At 43.0% G+C, this 19623-nt stretch overlaps 1 protein-coding gene across 1 annotated transcript in view; it reads right to left on the bottom strand.

The window, feature by feature from the left end:
* Positions 1–19623, bottom strand: part of ST8SIA6 (ST8 alpha-N-acetyl-neuraminide alpha-2,8-sialyltransferase 6) — a 138761-nt gene that overhangs the window by 71308 nt on the left and 47830 nt on the right. Inside the window, exon 3 of the mRNA XM_025445373.3 lies at positions 4370–4459. Coding sequence (XP_025301158.2) covers positions 4370–4459 — 90 coding nt within the window. The remainder of the gene's footprint in view (positions 1–4369; positions 4460–19623) is intronic.

Genomic DNA, 19623 nt, shown 5'->3' with positions numbered 1-19623 from the left:
AAACTATCAGCCATTATTCTTTCAAATAAGTCTTCTGCCCCTTTCTCTCTCTCTTCTCCTTCTAGAACTCCTATGACGTAAAGACCATTCCACTGGATGTTGTCCCATAGGTCTCTTAAGTTTTCTTCATTTTTTTCCACTGCTCTGTCTGGGTGAATTCCATTACTTTGTCTTCCAGCTTGATGATCCATTCTTCCACTTCACCCCATCTACTGTTGAACCCCTCTAGTCCCTCCTGTGTATGTTTCATTTCAGTTGTTGTATTTTTCAGTTCTGTGACTATTGTTTGGTACTTTTTCATACTCTCTTTGTTGGATTTCTCACTGTGTTCTTCCCAAGTTCAGTGAGAAACTTTATGACCATGACTTTGAATTCTTTATCAGGTAGATTACTTATCTGCATGTCATTAAGGTCTTTTTCTGAGGTTTTGTCTTATTCATTTGTTAGGAACAAATTTCTCTGTTTCCTCAGTTTGCTCGACTCCCTGTGTTTGTTTCTGTGTATTAAATGAAGCAGCTACCTCTCTGTCCTGAAGAAGTGGTCTTGTGTAGGTGATGAACATTCTTGTTTGACCTTGTGCTAGATGTTGGTTATCTCTTGAACCTTTGTGATTGTCTAAACCACACACTTTATTTTTTATACATCCCTGTTTTTAAGAGTGTGCCAAGAACTGTGAGTGCTCCAATAGGAGGAATTTCATTTAGCACTTAGTTTTAGACTGACTGGAAGCCAGACCCTCAGGCAGCAGCTTCTAAAGTATGCAAATATATACACTCCTGTAGGGCCATAATCATAATTCCTTCTGGCCTCCAGACTATCTAGAGGTGTCCTCTGGACAAGAGGGCAAAAATTGGGGCTCCACATTAAGTACATGACCTCTTCTCTGGGGGGGGGTCTCATCAAGCTATGGTGAGGCCATGGTGGTGGCTCAAGGATACTGTCTCCCTGCTTACATTCCCTGGGTACACCTCCCCAACCTTCAGATGTGTGGGAAATCTACAGCCTGTCCCCCAGGCTGAAACCCCAGGCTAAGTAAACAGGCCTTATTCAGGGAAAGACAGGTTGTGTTTCAGTCTGCAGTCTGTGAAGTGCCCTGAGCATGATGGCTTACCAATAACTGTTCACTGGTCAGCTAGTATAGCGGTGGGGCATGCTCGTTGACCTCAGAAAGGCAGTGGGAAAATGTTTTGATGTGTGTCCACGAGTTTCAGGAATAGTGCGGTAGTGCCTTGTCTGGGAGTGCATGCTGGTTTTTGGTCGGCTGCGGGACAGTACCATGACCTCTCATGTTCACCTGTCCCAGACAGGGAAAAGGAGAGTGCTGCAAACACCCACACTCTCTGGCTTTAGCGAGGCAATGGGATAGGGCCACATCCATGGAGCTCAGTCTTAAACAATCAATAAAGAATTGTGATACCGGAATTCTATCCTGCTGTCTTCCAAATGGCAACTGTTTAATTTTCCTTTACATAAAAATGTACAAAAGACCAATGGAGAAAAAGAGCAGTTTCTCTCCCAGTATAACTGTGTCTCCCTAGGTTCTATTTTAGCAAACCAAAAGGGACAAATTGGTTGAAGAAAGAGAAAATTCTAAGTCTTTAACAGACCATGACAAAAACAGAGCTAAATAATTATTTCTAAGAAAATGAAATTACTTTTTATCACTACACACTGAATGGCTTTCCTGACTGTCCCTTGTAAGTCCATAATAGCACTGTGTCACAGAACACACAATTCCTGACAATAGACGATACAACAGAAAAAAAATTAGTCTCCTGTGTGCAAAATAAAACTTTCATAACAATGGGCAATTCATGCCTTGCTCTCTCTAGACCTTTGCCAAACAGAATACCAGCACAGGCTAATTATGTGAGCTAGTTGAAAATTGTGTGCATAATGGAAATGCATTCCCCTAAAGAACAGCTGAGAAGAGGTCTCAGCACCAGATCCAAAACAATAGAAAAAAGTGAGAGAGCAAACATGAGGGCATATGCACAAGCATTCTCATTAGCACACGGTAGCTAACCATTTTTTTTGCTGCACATAATAAAGTTGTTCAATTCTGGCCTTGACAAAAAAAAAAAGAAAACACCTTCCATGATTAAAGAATTCTCTCTCATGCTGACTCAAGTGCTTTGCTCCAACATACAGCTATGGATCATCCTTACATTGAGGACTTATTGTCACTTCGGGGAGCCAAAACAGTTTATGTCAGAGAGAATGTTGAAGAAAGTCAAAGGCAACTTTCATGCGCTTTCATGTGGTTTCATCAGGCAAGGAGTACAACCAGCTTGTCACAAGGTACCGTGGAGCAGGGACTCATTTTCCCAAGTTCTACATTTTGCACGTCATTGTGCAATGCCTGATGCAGGGAGCCTGCAGTAGGTTTGGGATTTGAGATCCATGGGAGAATTTTCAGAAAAATACCTGTACACCTCCACACCCAATAAACAAACCAACAGCTACCATGTGATCAAAACACACATGTGGCACCATCTGTAACGCATGAGCTCCTTTAAGTCCACTCCGAAAGTCAATAAATTTATCATGCAGGTAGAGAAGCATTTACAAGTTTCTTCTACCAATCTATGGTAAGTGAGGGTCCTGGAAGGAATGATGGCCCACTCAACTGTGTCATTTAAGAGAAGTTTCAGAAAGGGACTTTTTCAAGAGGCCTGGGGGCTGGATGTTGGGAAATCCAAATACAATGTCAGGGAGTTGATAACAGCTTATTCCTGAGCTGAAGGGTCCTAGGAGAGAATGAAGGCAGAAGAAAAGAGAAAGAGACACCTAACAAAGGTCATGATCTTCATTCAAGATGCAGCACTTTCCTCTGGTCAAGAAGGTGGTGAACCTACAGCAACAACACAAAGAAAGATCCTTTTTCCTCCCTCCTCTTTCTTTTCTCCTTCTGGTGTTCCATCTGGTTCAAAGCCAATGAAAACCAGATGACAAAAGGAGCAAGGAGTGTACTGATGAAGTCCTCATGGGTCAACATTCCAGGGCAAAGAAAGGCACAGACTAAACTGTAGCAAAGGGAAAACAAACAAACAAACAAACAAAAAAAACAGATCAGGTGTGGCAGATGGAAGGTACAAGGCCCAGTGGATTTCTCCAGGAAGTACAGGGTCCATCGGTTGGACCCTACAGGATTGGATTGTCAAACCAGATTAACTCAAATCAGATATCTTAACCAGTATCAGGCTTCTCTAATAATTTCGAGGACCCAGGCAGTCAAGAGGCTCAGATAAAGCAGAGATGCCTAGGACATCAGGGGTGGTCACCCTGGTCCTGTCTTCCTGCACTGGACATGCGCCTCTAGCCTAGAATAGTAGCTGAGGTCTCCAAGTGAGATCCGTGGGGTTCCTTACACAGCAGGAACATTTCTACTAGAAAACAGTTACCTTTTATGCCCAGAAAGTTGGATAATCTATGTGCCATTCTCCATGGAGACCTGCTTCGCAGATCCTAGGTTCAGCTGAGTATAATTAATACTAAAAGCAACTCAGCTTAGTTCTTTGAGGAAGATTACAGGTGTACCACAGCCCCCCCCCCCCCCCATGCACTTCCTTCATCCAGAACTGTCAGACTCTGCTCCTCCAGGTGCAATCAAGGCAGTACCACTCCCATCAGACTCTTAGGCCACCAGGGGCTCTTGTATATGTGAAGCTTGGAGCTTTCAGGTCTCCCTTCCCAGTATGAAGAAAATGGTATATGAAACTCTTTAAATACGGATTGGAAGCATGTGGGTGTGGGGAGTGAGGGGGGAAGTGGAAGGTGAACCACAGCTAGGAGTAAGGATAAATCTGCTAACCTCCTGGAATTATAAGGGATTCAGTACAAGTGTACATTTTTTTCTAGGATAGTGTCCAGAATGCTTCCAGGTTTTTTCAAAAAGACTGAAGGCCTATAAAAGTCTAGCCAGTAAAACCAGATGGAGTCTTCAGAACATGTGGATCCAAGGACAGATAAATTGAGTCCCCTCCTACCAGGGTCTGTCTGACCCTGGTCTGCACTGTCTACCCCTCATCCACCCTCCTTACCAGAGAGAGCTTCTCACAGTCCAAAGTGAAGCCTGAGAATGAACACAGTCTTATTTTCCAAATGGTTTCAAAGCAGCTGTAAAATACTTTGACCACAAAACACTTACTTTAAAATTAAATTAAGGGACACTTGGATAGCTCAGTGGTTGAGCATCTGCCTTTGGATCAGGGTGTGATGCCAGGGTCCTGAGATCGAGTCCCACATTAGGCTCCCCACAGGGAGCCTGCTTCTCCCTCTGCCTATGTCTCTGCTTCTCTCTCTGTGTCTCTCATGAATAAATAAATAAAATCATCTAAAAAAATTAAATGCAAAAAGTAGAACTTACCTTTTTGCTTTGCTATATAATCTCTGAAAGCCATCTCGCAGACTTTTGCACATTTCTGTCAGCTGGAGCGATTTCTCATTCGGATATGTGCTGTTTTACGAAAGAGATTTTTAAAAGAGTGATTTAAAATGAGAGGTATAACATGATGTTAACATTCAGATTTAATTGATAAAATGTGCCCCAATGAAGTCTGATTTTCATTCCATTACTGGATGTCTCCATGAAAAAGGAAATTGATCTTTTCACCTCTGACAGGTCTAAATTAAAAAAAAAAAAAAAAAAAAAAAAAAGAAAAAAAAAACGTTGACACTGTAGAGTCAAATAGAAAAGAACTCTATGGAAGACTTCATATTTTCAGGTTTTCCTATTTTGCGGTTAGTATTTACAACACACACATCACTGAACAGTTTTCATCACTGCCATCCATAAACACTTCATTTTTAAAAGACGTTGTCTCTGGCAGCAAGCATGCAGACACAAGAGATCAATAGTCTCTCCAAAAAGAAAGCAAAGTAAATCTGGCCCTTGATTATGGTAATAGCTATAAGAGCTTGTTGCTGTTTTTTCATGAACTTAGAAAATTGGAGTTGGAAAGAAACGGAATCAAGAAGAATGTTAAGGAAATGGATCACGGAGTCGGGTGGCCTCACGAGCCTCGAAGACACACGTGTGCTTTTTAATCATTCCAGACATCAGCTTCCACATTTCTAGTCTGACCTCCTACAGTTACTGTCTTGATACATACACAACATAGAAAACAATGTAAAGCACTTGGTACCATGGTGGACACCATAAATCCTCAAAAAAAAAAAAAAATCCACTCTCACTTTCCTTAGACTTCAAAAACATGCATACAATTCTGACTTGGCCTTAAATGCATTTATTTAATCATCCTGAAGGTATTTACTGAGAACCTCGTGTAGGCTGGGGGCCAGCACAGGATGCTTCGGTAGATAAAACAGACATGGTCCCTCCCCTGGTGGAGCACGCAGTCTGGTCAGGGAGCAACATATTCATCAAAGAACCATACCAATGAATGCAGAACTATGACTGTGATTGGGATCATTAAAACAGCAGGGGGTACCACAGTACCACAGTGGTGTGTACTGGAGAGACCTCTGCCTCCTGGGGGGGGGGGCGACGGAGACAGTGTTGTTCAGGTCAGAGACTGCAAGGATAAGGTAAGTGAGGTAGGTGAACTTTGGGATGTGGGGGGAAGGTTCCAGGCAGAGGGAAAAGCATGTGCCAAGGCCCCAGAATGGGAGGCAGGGCAGCCCACAGTGTCTGAGGAACTGAAAGAAGGCAGGTGGGGCTCATGGCAGAAAGGGGAAAAGATGTGTGGAGTAGCAAGGATGTGTGGAGTAGCAAGGAGGGGCCAGAGCACACAGGCCTGCTCAGGGTGACAGTCTACCCTAACAACAAGGGGAAGCAGGGGAGTCCTGTGGCCCGGACGTACATTTGAAGAGCTCGCTTTGCTGAGAAATGAGATGAGGGGAGGCAGGGCTGCCGAAAAGGTGGGCAGGTTAGGAGAGGGAGGAAGGCAGTCTGTTTTCCTAGTAAGGATACAACGGAACACGATGTGACAACCCCCAACCGGCAGGGGCAGGTGCTTCCCTGCTCTGCTCCAAAGTGCCCACCGCACAGCTGGGTGGCTTTCCTGGGCAGCTGCGCTCCCTGCAATTTAAGGACCCAGCAGGTCTTCGGTCTCATGGCACCTTCATTCCAACAACCTGCTTCCAAAACGGGCGTGGCAGGGGAAAGAAAGTGCTGGAAAGCCCTAACCCGTACCTGCCCACGGAGCCCGGCCAGCACTCCGCACAGGCCTGACCCCACAGCAAAGCCCCACAGCAAAGCAGGGATCAGAAGCTGACAGTCTTGAGATCTGTTCTGGAGGTGAGACTCACAGGATTTCTTAAGATTGGATACAGGAAGTGAGGGAGCAAGAGGTAGGAGGTAGAGACAAAGGGAGCTTCGTAATTAATTCTCCGAGAGTTCTCAGAAACGCCTTCTAAAAACACTGTCCACAGAGAACATACAGGCTCACAAAATCCCTCTTTATCCTGATGGGATTTTTCTCCTCCCTCCCCACCACGTCCTTCCTCCTTCTCTTTCCTCTGTCTTCAGGCCTGACCTTCTGTGCTTTCTGAATACATTATCGTACCTTCCAAGGATTTGTTTATTTCTAATCTGCTGTGTATTTTATTCAGGCAGCACCGTTAATGAAGTGAATTACCAAGCCAACAGTGCTTTGAATTATGATGGCTTTGCAATTCTGAATTGTGCAACTGTGACAAGCAGGCACCAATAGGATTTAGTGTCCTACAACTTTCCTTAAATTGGAGAGTATCTTTTGTTAATAAAAAGTCAGAACAGTTTTGCCCAACGAAAATCAACATAAGATCCATGGAAAGCAAATGAGAGTGCATGTGGTGTAAAGTGAAGATGAGAGCATGAAGTCATGGGGAGAAACAGGGTCTGAGGTACCAGTAGGACCAGCCTTTAGGGTTTCCTCTTTATAAAGAATCTTTATTCAATACAGTAGCTATAGGGATGTTATAGGTTGAATGTCTATGCCTCCCAGAATTTGTATGTTGAAATTCCGACCTCCAAGGTGATGGTATTATGAGGTGGGACCCCGGAGCACCTGGGTGGCTCAGTCATTTGGGCTCTGCCTTTGGCTCAGGTCTTGATCTCAGGGTCCTGGGATGGAGCCCTGCATCAGGCAACCTGCTCAGCAGGGGACCTGCTTCTCCCTCTCCCTCTGCCTGCCACACCCCTTGCTTGTGTTCTCTCTTACTGTCAAATAAATAAATAAAATCTTAAAAAAAAAAAAAAAAAGAAGTGGGACCCTTGGGAGGTCCTGAAGACATGATGGAGGGGGGGCACTTGTGAATGCAATTAGTGCCCTTATAAAATCAGCCTGAGAGTCTCCATCCCCTTCTGTCTTGTGAGGTTACAGCGAGAGAAGGCCACCTCTGATCAAGTGGGTCCTCTCCAGATCTGAAGGTGCCATGATCTTGGACTTCCACCTCTGATCAAGTGGGTCCTCTCCAGATCTGAAGGTGCCATGATCTTGGACTTCCACCTCTGATCAAGTGGGTCCTCGCCAGATCTGAAGGTGCCATGATCTTGGACTTCCAGCCGCCAGAGCAGGGAAATGCACTGACGGTTGTTTCCTGTTACAGCAGCCAGAACAGACTAAGACAAGGGGATATGCAGGATGTGCACATAAATGCCTGACACTCAGAAGCCACTAAATCCAAGTCAGGTTTTTACTCTCATAACACATCATAGTATTCCTTCCTCAAACGATTCATGGTTATTAACGTGGGGGTGGGGGCAGAAACTTGCCTGCCCCCCCCCCCAGAAGCTGTGTCACTGTGAAAGGGTAAGGGAAGCCCCTTGACTTCTCTTTGCTTCCTGTTTCTCTCCTGTCTCCTTTCATTCAGTCTTCAGAGTTTTATTCCTTTCATCTAATGTCCTTAAAACCTACCTAGGAAAATACTAAGATACTCACATGCAGGATCCATAAACTTCAGACATTTGCCTACGTTAGGCATCTAATCAATACAGACCCTTTCACTGCCCTCTAGAGAAGTCTCTCCATTCATGCTGTTAGCAACTATGTCTGTCATTCACAGAGGCAGAAATACATATGAATAATGTAACTGCCATGATTTAAAATGCCTGAATACCTGAGACCCTAAAAGACAACAGGAATCCCAGGAAACATGGAGAGGCTGAGGCCCTTGGGGAGAAGGCAGGATGGCCTGGTTAGCTCGCCAGACCTCTGTGCTGTGTGAGTGAGAATTAGATGTTGCTTGCATCTGAGCTCTTTCCGAGGACCACGAAGGAATTACTTGCTCTTGGAAGAGGAAAAGAAGAAACGCTGTCGGCTCTGATTTGAGAGAAGACATGACCTGTGGACAGATCCTCTCAGAGAAGCTGGCATCCATTGCCAATGAAGACATTGGAGTCCTCCCTAACCTCTGATTTGGGGACATCTCTCAGACAGGTTAAAAGAGAGAAAGTCAGAAGTGATCAAGGTGCAAGAAGGAATTCTAAAGACTCAGAGTCAGAGGTAACCTGGTGGAACAAGAGATTGCCACAAGGCAAATGTGGGCTGATGCGTAACCCAGAAAAGATTCTCAGGGATCAGGTTAGAAAGGCCCATCTGAAAGGACTGGGTAGGGATCCCTGGGTGGCACAGCGGTTTAGCGCCTACCTTTGGCCCAGGGCGTGATCCTGGAGACCCGGGATCGAATCCCAAGTCAGGCTCCCGGTGCATGGAGCCTGCTTCTCCCTCTGCCTATGTCTCTTCCTCTCTCTCTCTCACTGCCCCTGATAAATTCCTCTTTCTCCATTCCTCCCAAATGTTGTATTATGGATTCTGACTGCTTTTATTATTTAATTATAGAGTTTATTTGTTTGGTTCTGGCAAGCAACCCTTCAGGCACATTTTCATCACTTGGCTGTGTGAGGGGGGAAAAACATCTTTATAATAAGATTTTGGGGAAAACATACACAAAAACAAGCACTTCTGCTATCATTATCCGTGTGGCTGGTATGCTTTTAAAATACTGTCTTTTTAAGTCAGTCTGGAGTTGAAAGTGATCACTTTACAAAACTACCTGGCAAAATTTCACAGAAAAGCAAAAAGCATAAGGACTACACAGCTCCTGCAAAAGGATAAAAATTAAGCCTCTGTTGATGCAAAGAATATCATCTCTTAAAAAATATGCCAAGTGATTCAATCCCTATGAGATAATGTCACCAGTACGTAGTGGGCATCCACAAGGACCTTTAAATGTAGAGTTTACATCACCTTCTGAGCATGATTTGTAATGAATGCCATCATGCAAGTGGTCCCCTGGAGAAGTAAAACATCCCAAAGAAAAATCTGCCTGTAGCTAAGGACTTTCAAGAACATCCAAATTCTATTTACAGTGACTATAAGGGGGCAAAACTAGAGTGTGAATCTAAATGAGCAGCTTTTAAAGCCTTATCAATTTTACTCTCTCTAAAAAAAATTGTTTTCTTTTTTTTTAAAGATTTTATTTATTTATGAGAGAGAGAGAGGCAGAGACACAGGCAGAGGGAGAAGCAGTCTCCACTCAGGCAGCTTGACATGGGACTCCATCCTGAGTCTCCAGGATTACGCCCTGGGCTGAAGGCGGTGCTGAACCACTGAGCCACCCGGGCTGCCCTGAAAAAAAAAAAAATTTTTTTTTTTTTACTCTCTCTGAAGAAACAGTGTTTTAACAGATGGAGAGTGCAGCCTAATAATGGAAAGCCCAAAGAATAAGAATTCTTCCAATTACTCCTTTTGCTCCTTCCCCACTCCTGGGAAGAGGAGCCGATGAGCCAAGAGGCCCTCCCAACCACCAGCAGAAACCCCCCTGAAGAGAGGTGTAAGAGATGATAGTGACCACCTGACCACCTGTGCTCTGACTTTGAAGTCAGCAAGCAAAATTTTAATTATAATGTGCCCTCTCTCCCTCACCATACAGTTTCCCTGAGGAACAAAGGCAAGTACCCAGCTCACTGGAGAGTTTGATTATTCTCTGAGTTTACTTAACCCAGGTCTGCCCTTGAGATATCAAACATGCCCAGGCAATGACAAAACCATGCCTTGGTGCCTACAGAGATGAAGGGCAGACCCTGGCCTGCCTGTTTGTTTAGTCGTTCGTCATCAATCAATGGAGCCCAAAGCATGTGCCACTGAGGATGGTGGCTACTGGAGATAGGACAGTGACTGAGACAGTGTCCCTGCGACCTTAGAGCAGAGAGTCTGGCAAGGAGGTAAGGACACACTAACCATGCTGACTTTCCAGAATGAATGCTGGTTATTTTCTATAACCATATGCATTTTAAGGAACCATGAATCTGTATTTTGGTGGATGTCATTTAATTCAAAATACCAGAAAGTGCTTTTAGAACGACCACCACAGAACTTCACTCTTTTATACACGAACAGTGCAGCCGAATGAAATTGCAGAAATTTCTGCTAACAATCTCTACTTTTCACCTTAACACTTGCCTGTCTTATGTTACCCTTGACAAAGATTAATTAGGTAGCTCTCTACACTCCTAAATCAGAAACCGTAATGTATTCTGGCTCCCTACCCCTTTTGAAAGACAGTTTTCAAAAATGTAAAGTCATAAATCTCAAACAGATATCAAATGAACACGTGTTAAAGATTTTAAGTCTATTCATAATGAGAAAATCAGTTCAAAGGAGAAGCCACAGTACAGGCACATTTATAGATCAGGAATATTGAGATGAATGTGCAAATAGGGGCGAAACAGGTAGAGAGGGGCGGGAAAGTCAATTGGACCTCTACCAGGTAGGACGTAATTTGCATATTTATAGACAAGAATGATTTTGCATTGCTGAGTTAACTACAACTTACAGAGTTGTAAAACTGCTCCCAGAGGATCAGAATCAGATAACTCAGAGGTGTATGATCTGAACAAGGCAAACTTATTCACTGAAGCACAAAATTTCCCCTAGACCATTAACAGTATCCCTGCCCATCGCTATAATGTTGATGGAAAGACCCACAGTAATGAACCTAATAGACTCCCACTTCTGCTACATTTCAGCCCGTCCATTCCACAGCTTGCCCCAAGGGGAACAGGTGGACCAGGCTCAGATATGAGTCCTTTGGGACAGAAAGGAAGCACTGAGTTCTTCAAAGGTTGAAGTAATTTACCAAAAGGACAAGTCTGAGATATGAAGATTAATTAAAACTTCAAATCCAGATGAGCAATAGTAGTGACAAAATTGAGATGAGATAAAAGAGAAGCACATTGGGAACAAATGGAAGAGAAGTGACTGGCACTGGAGTATCTGTGTCTTATTTCACTGTCCTCATGTGTGAGACCCTTGGGACTTGAGATAAACTCAAATGTGTAAAGTCGGGGTGGAATTCATCCATGGTGCAGTGTTTCTAAGCATTTTTAAACCCGTCTCCAACAATATTTTCTTGCTCGATACAGCCAAAATTCTTTTGACTTTTCTTGAATGTGTTTTGAATTTGAAATTATTGGATAGCCTGAGTATACTTGTAATGCTAATATCCGTATTCCTTGATGCAGACATTCTGATCTGCCCTCCTGGCTAAGCATAAAGATCCTAGGAGCAGAATCTACTGCATGGTCATTAGGTGCCAGGCACTGTTTTTAACACGTAATACATGTATCATCTCATTTATTCCTTGCAATGAATAGACAGGGTAGGCCCTGTGTCCATTTAACAGATGAGGAAAACAGAGCCTGGTAAGATTCAAGGATACACCTAAAATCAACTCTGCTAGTTAGAACTGGAGTGGGTTCGCTATGGTTCTGGGTTCTTAACCACTATGCTATCTACCTCCACTAATAGGGGGGGACAATCTGTCCTTCAGTGGAGAGCTATTCACCGTCTATGGCAACACCCACCTGGAGGTGACCTGATTCTGAATCTATGGGGGCTGATGAAGACCCTCTCCTTGACCAAACTCTAGTCATGCCCCTCTGAACTTTTTCAACTAGACCTCATCCTTGGGCATCTCCTTAACAGTTCCATTTTAGCGAAGAATTCTGCTCTGGTCAGGTTAGCCAGAAACCCTCATCTTCCACATGCGATCATCCTGAGTATCTGACCAAATTCCTCATCCCTCACCATCCCCCAGGTGGTATCTGACCACCCTGGCCTGCCTCCAGTGAGAATCCTACCAGGATGCCCCTTACCCTGATGCCTCCTCCTAGTAACCAGGAGACATCTACTAGTTCCTAGTTCCATCCACTAACCCCTGTCCCCAGGTGTTCCTTGGTTGGCAATAAACTCCTCCATTTCTTTGTTGTTGTCCTCAGAGTAGAGCCCAATATCTCTCACCTACTTAAACACCCCACTGCAGTGGTCCCCATAACTGAACTGAATAAAGTCTGCCTTCCCATTTTAACAAGGAACATGAATAATTTTTTCTTTAACAGAGCTATTTTGTGATTCTATAAATCGTAGCTAGCTGACAGCAATGCAAAATAATTCTTGTCGATAGGCGTACAAATGAATTATGTCCAGTGGAGAGACAACTCTTCCCCACGGTAGGAAAATTAGGTTTGCCTCGATTTGCACATTCATCTCAATATTTCTGATCTATAAATGTGTTTGTTACTTTGAACTGGATGTTAACAGCTTACCGGTTTCTTTATGGATGAGTTAAACAAAATATTTCAAAAGTGTTCATTTTTCTATCTGTATGAGAGGCATGCTTTTACCTTTTTAATAAAAGTCTCTTTTTTTTCATAAAATTATCTTCCAGAACTCTGAATGAGAGGGCCAAAGACTTTTTCCAAATTGAATAAACAGATTACCCCGATCAAGGAGATACGCAGTGGTGGCAAACCAACCATATTTCAGATCTGCTGCACACTAGATTCTTAGCTCCAAGAAAGTTATTTAACTCCTCCGTGCTTTCAGCCTTGGGTGCAAAATGGGGATAATGCTACCTCTTTGACAGACCTGATGCAGTCTGCAGGAGATAATGCATGAATTTGATGCAGTCTGTAGGAGATAATGCATGAATGCGCTCAGCACACTGGCTGAAAAAGAGAGCTCACTTAAGCAGGACTCAGGAGGAGTCCTCAAGGAAGCTGTCACTATAGGGGTATCTCTTGAAGCAACGCTTCTCAAACTACAGTGTGCCTCTGAAACACCTGTGAGATTTATGAAGATGCTGATTCTGGGTCAGGAGATCTGGGATCAGGCCTCGTAGGTCTGCAGCTCCAACAAGCTTCCAGGTGATGCCAATCCTATTGGACTGAGCATCACACTTGGAGAAACAAAGTCTTCAAAGAAACTTGATCATTGGTTAACTTGATCATTGGTCACCTACTCTGACAGTTTCTCATAATAGCTTAGAGGAAGACTTGCAAGATATGCAGGACTGCCTTACAGCCAAAAGCCTTTATGGGAAAAACAATGTGAAAAATTAGAAAAATTTCCACAGTAAAATGAGCTAAGTGACCCTGTCAAGAGTTTGTTGCTGTTTTCAAATTTCCAGATGAAAAGCTCAACAAAAATAATATAAGAGATTTATAGTCCTGAGAACATTTAACATCATTGCTTTCCTGAGTCAAGATGCAGAGCTCATCCTTCCAGGAGCTCTGCTACAGAGAACACACAACTAACCTCTGCTGTCACTAATGCCTCCACTCAGCACCAACAGCCCGTCAAACACCATCCTCCGGTGGGGATTATTCCAGCAAACTGGATGGTAATTGAAGGATATGGCCTTTTCTCAGAAAAGGCCAATGGACATGAGTTGGAAATGTCTCTAAAATGTCAGTTAAAATCCATGTTTAAGTATCCATATTAGCTACGTAATCCCTATCAAACCTCTTCATCCCAACCCCCCCAAAATAAAGAAATTTCTCTGTCAACTAAAATTTTCCTCAATAAAACTCAGAGAAGTGAATTCTGAGATAAGAATTTAAATGAGAAAATAACTTTTATCTATTTTCTATGCTGAGCCTATAGTGGTTTGAGGTAGCCATATAGACAGTGGATAACATTTAAGATTTTTTTTTTTTTGAGAGAGAGAAAGAGAGAGGGAGGAAGAGAGTGCTCAAGTGCAAGCAGAGATGGGGGAAGTTTAAAGAGAAGGGCAGAGAGAGAGAGAGAATCTTAAGCACACTCCAAGCCCAGGACAGAGCACAACACGGAGCTCGATCCCACGAACCTGAGATCATGACCCAAGCCAAAATCAAGAGTCTAATGCTCAACCAAATCAGCCCCCCAGGCACCCCAGATAACACTAAGATTTCAAAACCACGTAAATATTTGAGCCATAATTATAGTTTTAAAACAACCTTAGTCATCAAAGAGTGAAAACTGTCTTATAACCTTATAAACTTAGAAGTCCATCGCTCATTTTTATATAATCGTATCTCATACTCATTTTCGGGGAAGCAATAGGGTCAAACACTAGGAAGATGATTTTATGCAATCCTCTTTAAAAAAACAAAATGAACAAAGTTAAATAGGGTGGTACAATAGTTTCTGATCATCAGAGCAAGGAAAAGTCAAAGCAATGCAAACGGCTGCCAAGACCAGGTGCCAATGTGGAGAAGCTGCATAATCAATGTGGAAGCTCCAGGGAAATTATATGCTACTAAAACATAAACATTCCAAAAGCTAGGCACTGAACACATCTGAGCAGTGAGCAAAATCCTGATTCACTGGCTTAACATTCATAAGCAGTGAATGGTGATATATCCCATAAAGGCGATTTGGGTTTACTTGTGGAATTAAGGTTAGTGTTACCAGAATGAAAATCAGTGCAAAAAATCTTTCAGAAATCATGTCTAAACATTTGGAGGCACCTTAAGTGTGAAATAAAATGATATGTCATAATAAAATAAAAGTAGCCAGTGGAACATTTCATCTTACTTGGCAATTTTATAAATGTGCAATGAGGCAAAGGCTCTGTCACAGAATAACGATGATTTTCAAAATTCTGAGACTACTTCATTCAGCTTAACGGGAAGTATAACCAGAAGCTCCCTCTCAATCAGGATTTTTTCCTATGACCCATGTTTTGTAAAACAGTGATGCAAAAACAATAAACTAGAATTTGTCAAAAAACAACTTCTAGAATTTGCCTTTGCTTCACTGTTACACATTTCTATACCGCCTTTGATATGCTTGTATCTTCCTCATCTCTTAGCAGCCCCCTTTCATAAATCTGAACAAGTGGACGAATGGATAAATGCTAACTGAACCCGAGGCAGTACTGCAAGAATGTAACTCAGTCAGTGGAAGAAAAAAAAAAAAGATTCTGGAGTCATTCAGACTGAATAGTCAGAGAAAATTCTAGAAAAAAACCCAGGAAGCATTAAAACCAAAAGGGTATTCTGATTAAGCCCCAGCTAATTATTAAGATTTAATTACCCAGAAGAACCCACTACCTGTTTTTTTTACATGAGATTTTACTGTATTTAAAATGATGTTGTCCAAATGTTCTTATTAATACTAAATGAAAGCATAAGAGAATTGGCTAAACGAATTGACTAAGCTTAGGTAAACCGTAATTAGGAAGTGTTAGCAGAGTATCCTAAGAGACTTATCCATCTCAAAATGGAGCGATATAATTACAGATGAAATTCAACAAGGAAACGGCACAACATAATAATCCTTGAAAAGATGAAACACAATTATTAGAATGTAGTGTTGGGTTCTGAGCAGCACAATCACGTCTCATTTCATGCAAATCCAGAGCAATAATCCTACTCAACACAGCTCAACTCCCAATTACAATAAAGTCTATTAATCTCCTATCTGCCATTCACAATTTCCTGTCTGATCAAATGTCCTACTATTATTTCACTTAAAATCTGACTCTAGTTCAATCAGAGCTCCTGTGTCTGGTTGTTTTTTTGTTTTTCTTTGTTTGTTTGTTTGTTTGTTTTGGCTTGGATGTTTCCTTTTCACTTTGCTAAAAATCTCACACTGGAACTTTGCAAACCCACGTGCTGTTTTGGGACAGAATCACTTTTCCTGGATGGCTCCAGTTCTCCTTTGGAGTGCCTTCCCTCTGGAGGATGTCTCTTCTTGGTCTTTAACTAATTCCTAGTCACATTTCCTACTCATCTAAACAACTCATCTCTATGAGTGGGATCATACACAGTAATGCGTTCTAATAAGTTTTTAATGTATTGCACTTCACAGTGAATATATTTGCATTTAAAAAAATCCTTTTAAGGCTGTTTTTCTGCCCTCCTGAACAGCCCCATTTGTAAAGAGAGCCCCCCTCTGGTCAAGGCTCAGTACTACAATCACTCTGAGCCCCTCCTCCTCTGGCCTCTGAAGTCCCCGCCTATCTCCACCCAGCTCTCAACTTCTCCGCCTACTCCCATTGGATAAATCTGTCTCTCCCCAGTTTTTACCTTGGGGATCTCTCTGGGCCGTGACCAGCAATCACCTGACTACCCTCACATCAATATGACATCAGGCTCCCGTTGCCCTGGACAACACCTGCCCTCACCCTACCCCAAGCTCTGGCCTCCCACCAGAGACCCACACCATCCCACCAACCCTACCTACCCTGGCCAAGCCAGCCCCAGCCCCTCTTGAGTGGGGCTCAGAGAAATTAGTAATCCAATCAAAGGCTCAAAAGTATGGATTCAGACTCTGAAACAGCCCCAAATGTTTTTTTTTTTTTTTTTTTTTTTTTTTTTTTTTTATTTATTTATGATAGTCACAGAGAGAGAGAGAGGCAGAGACACAGGCAGAGGGAGAAGCAGGCTCCATGCACCGGGAGCCTGACGTGGGATTCGATCCAGGGTCTCCAGGATCGCGCCCTGGGCCAAAGGCAGGCGCCAAACCGCTGCGCCACCCAGGGATCCCAAGCCCCAAATGTTGGACGAATGTTGGACAAGGAGGGGCTCAAAGCCATACCATGGGAGCCCATTCCTACATCAAGTGTCAAGCAGTAGGCCTGACAAGGCCACTCACAGGGATGACCCTGAGTGGAGACCCGGTTGCTATGAAACCCCTAATGTGAGCCCAGGGTATCTGTCCACAGCTGCATCACGGCTGAAACTGTATGTCCCTGATACACAGGCCTTTTCGGTACTTTGTGTCCAAGAAAGGAATTACAGGAATTGGTCTTGTAATCAATGTAAGTGCACATTAACTAAGAGAATAGAGGAAAAGTTGAGATAAAGGCACACACAGTGCTAGCATTTTGTTATCTAACACACCTCTTTTTTCAGTTCTATCAAAAATGGAATCTGTTCTATCCTATTCATTGAATGCGTTTTTTTAAATTCAGAAATACAATATTCAGAATGATTACTTTTATTACAGCTGTGGGCTTTTCCTTAGGCGATGAATGATTCCATCTAATTCAACTGCTTATTATCTTTTTTCTTCTCAACTCTTGTATTTCCTTCCCAGTAATAACATATATTTTCTCAACTTTTAAAATCTCTTTATTAGACACAATTGAATGTAATTTGGGATTTACAAGTCTTATCACATTCTGATTCTGTGGGAGCAATTCAGAACACAAAAAGTACAGACTGCATGTAATTTCTTCAGAGTTTCTGCAACTTTTTGCTTGATATTCAGGAAATAAACATCATGGTGCTTTGACATCTTTTCCATCTAGTCTTTGCTGGCATCTGGAAAACACCAGAAGCCTTACTTGTCCAATGTCCCATTCCAAAACTTCTCACTCACAGGGTTGTTCGAAATGGAAGTACTGACCATTTTGCCACGGGGTTGGCCATAGAGCTAAAATTTTCTAAACAGAACCAGTAATTTTTGATGCAATTATTCTGCTGTTCATAAATCTACTTTATGTGCTACCATTTACATATGATGATTTTGCTCCTAGTGTGAGTTACAGTGGAATGCCCTAAGGAAATCAAGATATATCTACTGCATTATTTTAGTTTACTGGGCTTATGCCTCAACTTAAATTTTACCAAGTATTTCCACTTGATATTTGGAATAATCCTGTAAAGTGAGTACTTCTATCACCAATCGCATATATCAAATATAATTTATCCCTGCTAATTTATATGTTCTATGCGTCCAGCTCAGAACTAGCTTATGCTAGTCCTTTCCCTGCAATAATTCTTTAATGGTATCGACTTCCTCCAATACACACACACCTGCCTTCATTTATTTCCCTTCCCAATTCATGCCCCCCAAAGCATTCTGAATTCCCTTGCCTCTGTCTCCCCGTTGCCCTACCTGGAAAATTCAGAGCTCTGAAAATATCCAACTCTCTGCCATGGGGGGTGCCTACCCCCAACCAGCCAAATCCTGCTGGAGGGAAAGCACTCAATTCTGCTGAATGACTGCACATATTTATATTTGGCTCTACAAACTTCAAATGGGCATTCAATGACACCTGGCAATCCTCCCGTGTCCCGAATAAATTTCAATCTCTCTCAGAATCATTACTTCATTTCTTTTCTTCTCTGCTCTAACCTCCCCCATCCCCTACCTTTACACTCACTTCCGCTGATGGCCTTACCTCAGAGTCTACTGAACAAACAGAAGCCCAAAGCCCACACATTCATACACCTTCTGCTACGTTTGAAACCTCTCAGCTCCTGGGCCTCTAGTCTGCTCAGGCTGCCATCACAAATTACCACATACTGGGGGGGTTTAACCCACAGGCATTTGTTTTCCTCACAGTTCCAGAAGCTAAAAGCCCAAGATCTAAGTGCCATTAGGGTTGGTTTCTGAGGAGACCTCCCTTTCTGGCATGCAGACGGTCACCTTCCCACGGTGTCCTCAGCCTTCTCTCTGTGCGTGCAACGTGGAAAGTTCGTTCTCTGGTGTCCCTTCCTCTTTTTATAGGGACACCAATCCTACTGGATTGGAGCACCACCCTTACTACCTCATTGAACCTTACCTGCCTCTCTAAAAACCCTATCTCTAAATATAGGTACGCTGGGGGTTAGGGCTTCAGTGTGTGAATTTTGGTGAAGACACAAATCAGTCCCTAAGGGAGACCATCTTCTTTGCTTCCTGTGACTTACAAAAGAAGAATGTCTCTGCTCCCATCAAAAGCCCCCAACCCCCAATGTGTTCTGGATCCCCAGCTCTCACCAGCTTCTGAAGATCATCACTGACCCTCTCATCTCCTCTTTCTTCTCTACAAGCAGTGTCCCTCTCTTCTTGGGTCATTCTTGCAAGTATCCAAAGGTGCTCTTCTCTGATTCCACAATCCTCCTCCTTTCTCTGCCTCCCTTCAAAACAATCTCTAAAGCACTATCTAAATCACTGCCTCCCCCTCAACAATTTTTTCATGCATCAGGCCATTCAAAATGGCTTTTGAGGCCATTTATTTTGCTGGCCTCAAAAGCTCCTCAACATCCCAACATGCTCCAAATTCAATGGATGCTGCATCTTATGTTACTCAACTTTTCAGCAACATCTGATCCAGTTGGTCACTCCCTTCCCTGAAAATTCTCCTCTTACTGGAGCCATGGTGGCAGACTCTCCTAGGTCCCTCTGCTTGCTTCTACTCCTCTTTCAAACCTCTCAATCTTAGAACGCCCTAAAACTTGCCCCTGTATCGTCTGGCATCATCTTCTCTATTTCTAACGCTAAGTGATCTCACCCTATTTCCCGGCTTTGCCTGTCTCCCTGGCGGTGACACCCAAATTTATTATGTGTAGCTCTGACCTCCCCCCTGAGCTCCAGACTCATTTATACGGTCCAAGTGCCTAGCTGACAGTTCCTCTTG

This window comes from Canis lupus, chromosome 2 (genome assembly GCF_003254725.2).
Source record: "Canis lupus dingo isolate Sandy chromosome 2, ASM325472v2, whole genome shotgun sequence".
Lineage (NCBI taxonomy): Eukaryota > Metazoa > Chordata > Mammalia > Carnivora > Canidae > Canis > Canis lupus.
The sequence above is the reverse complement of the archived record's forward strand: the minus strand, read 5'-3'. Positions and strand labels throughout refer to the sequence as shown.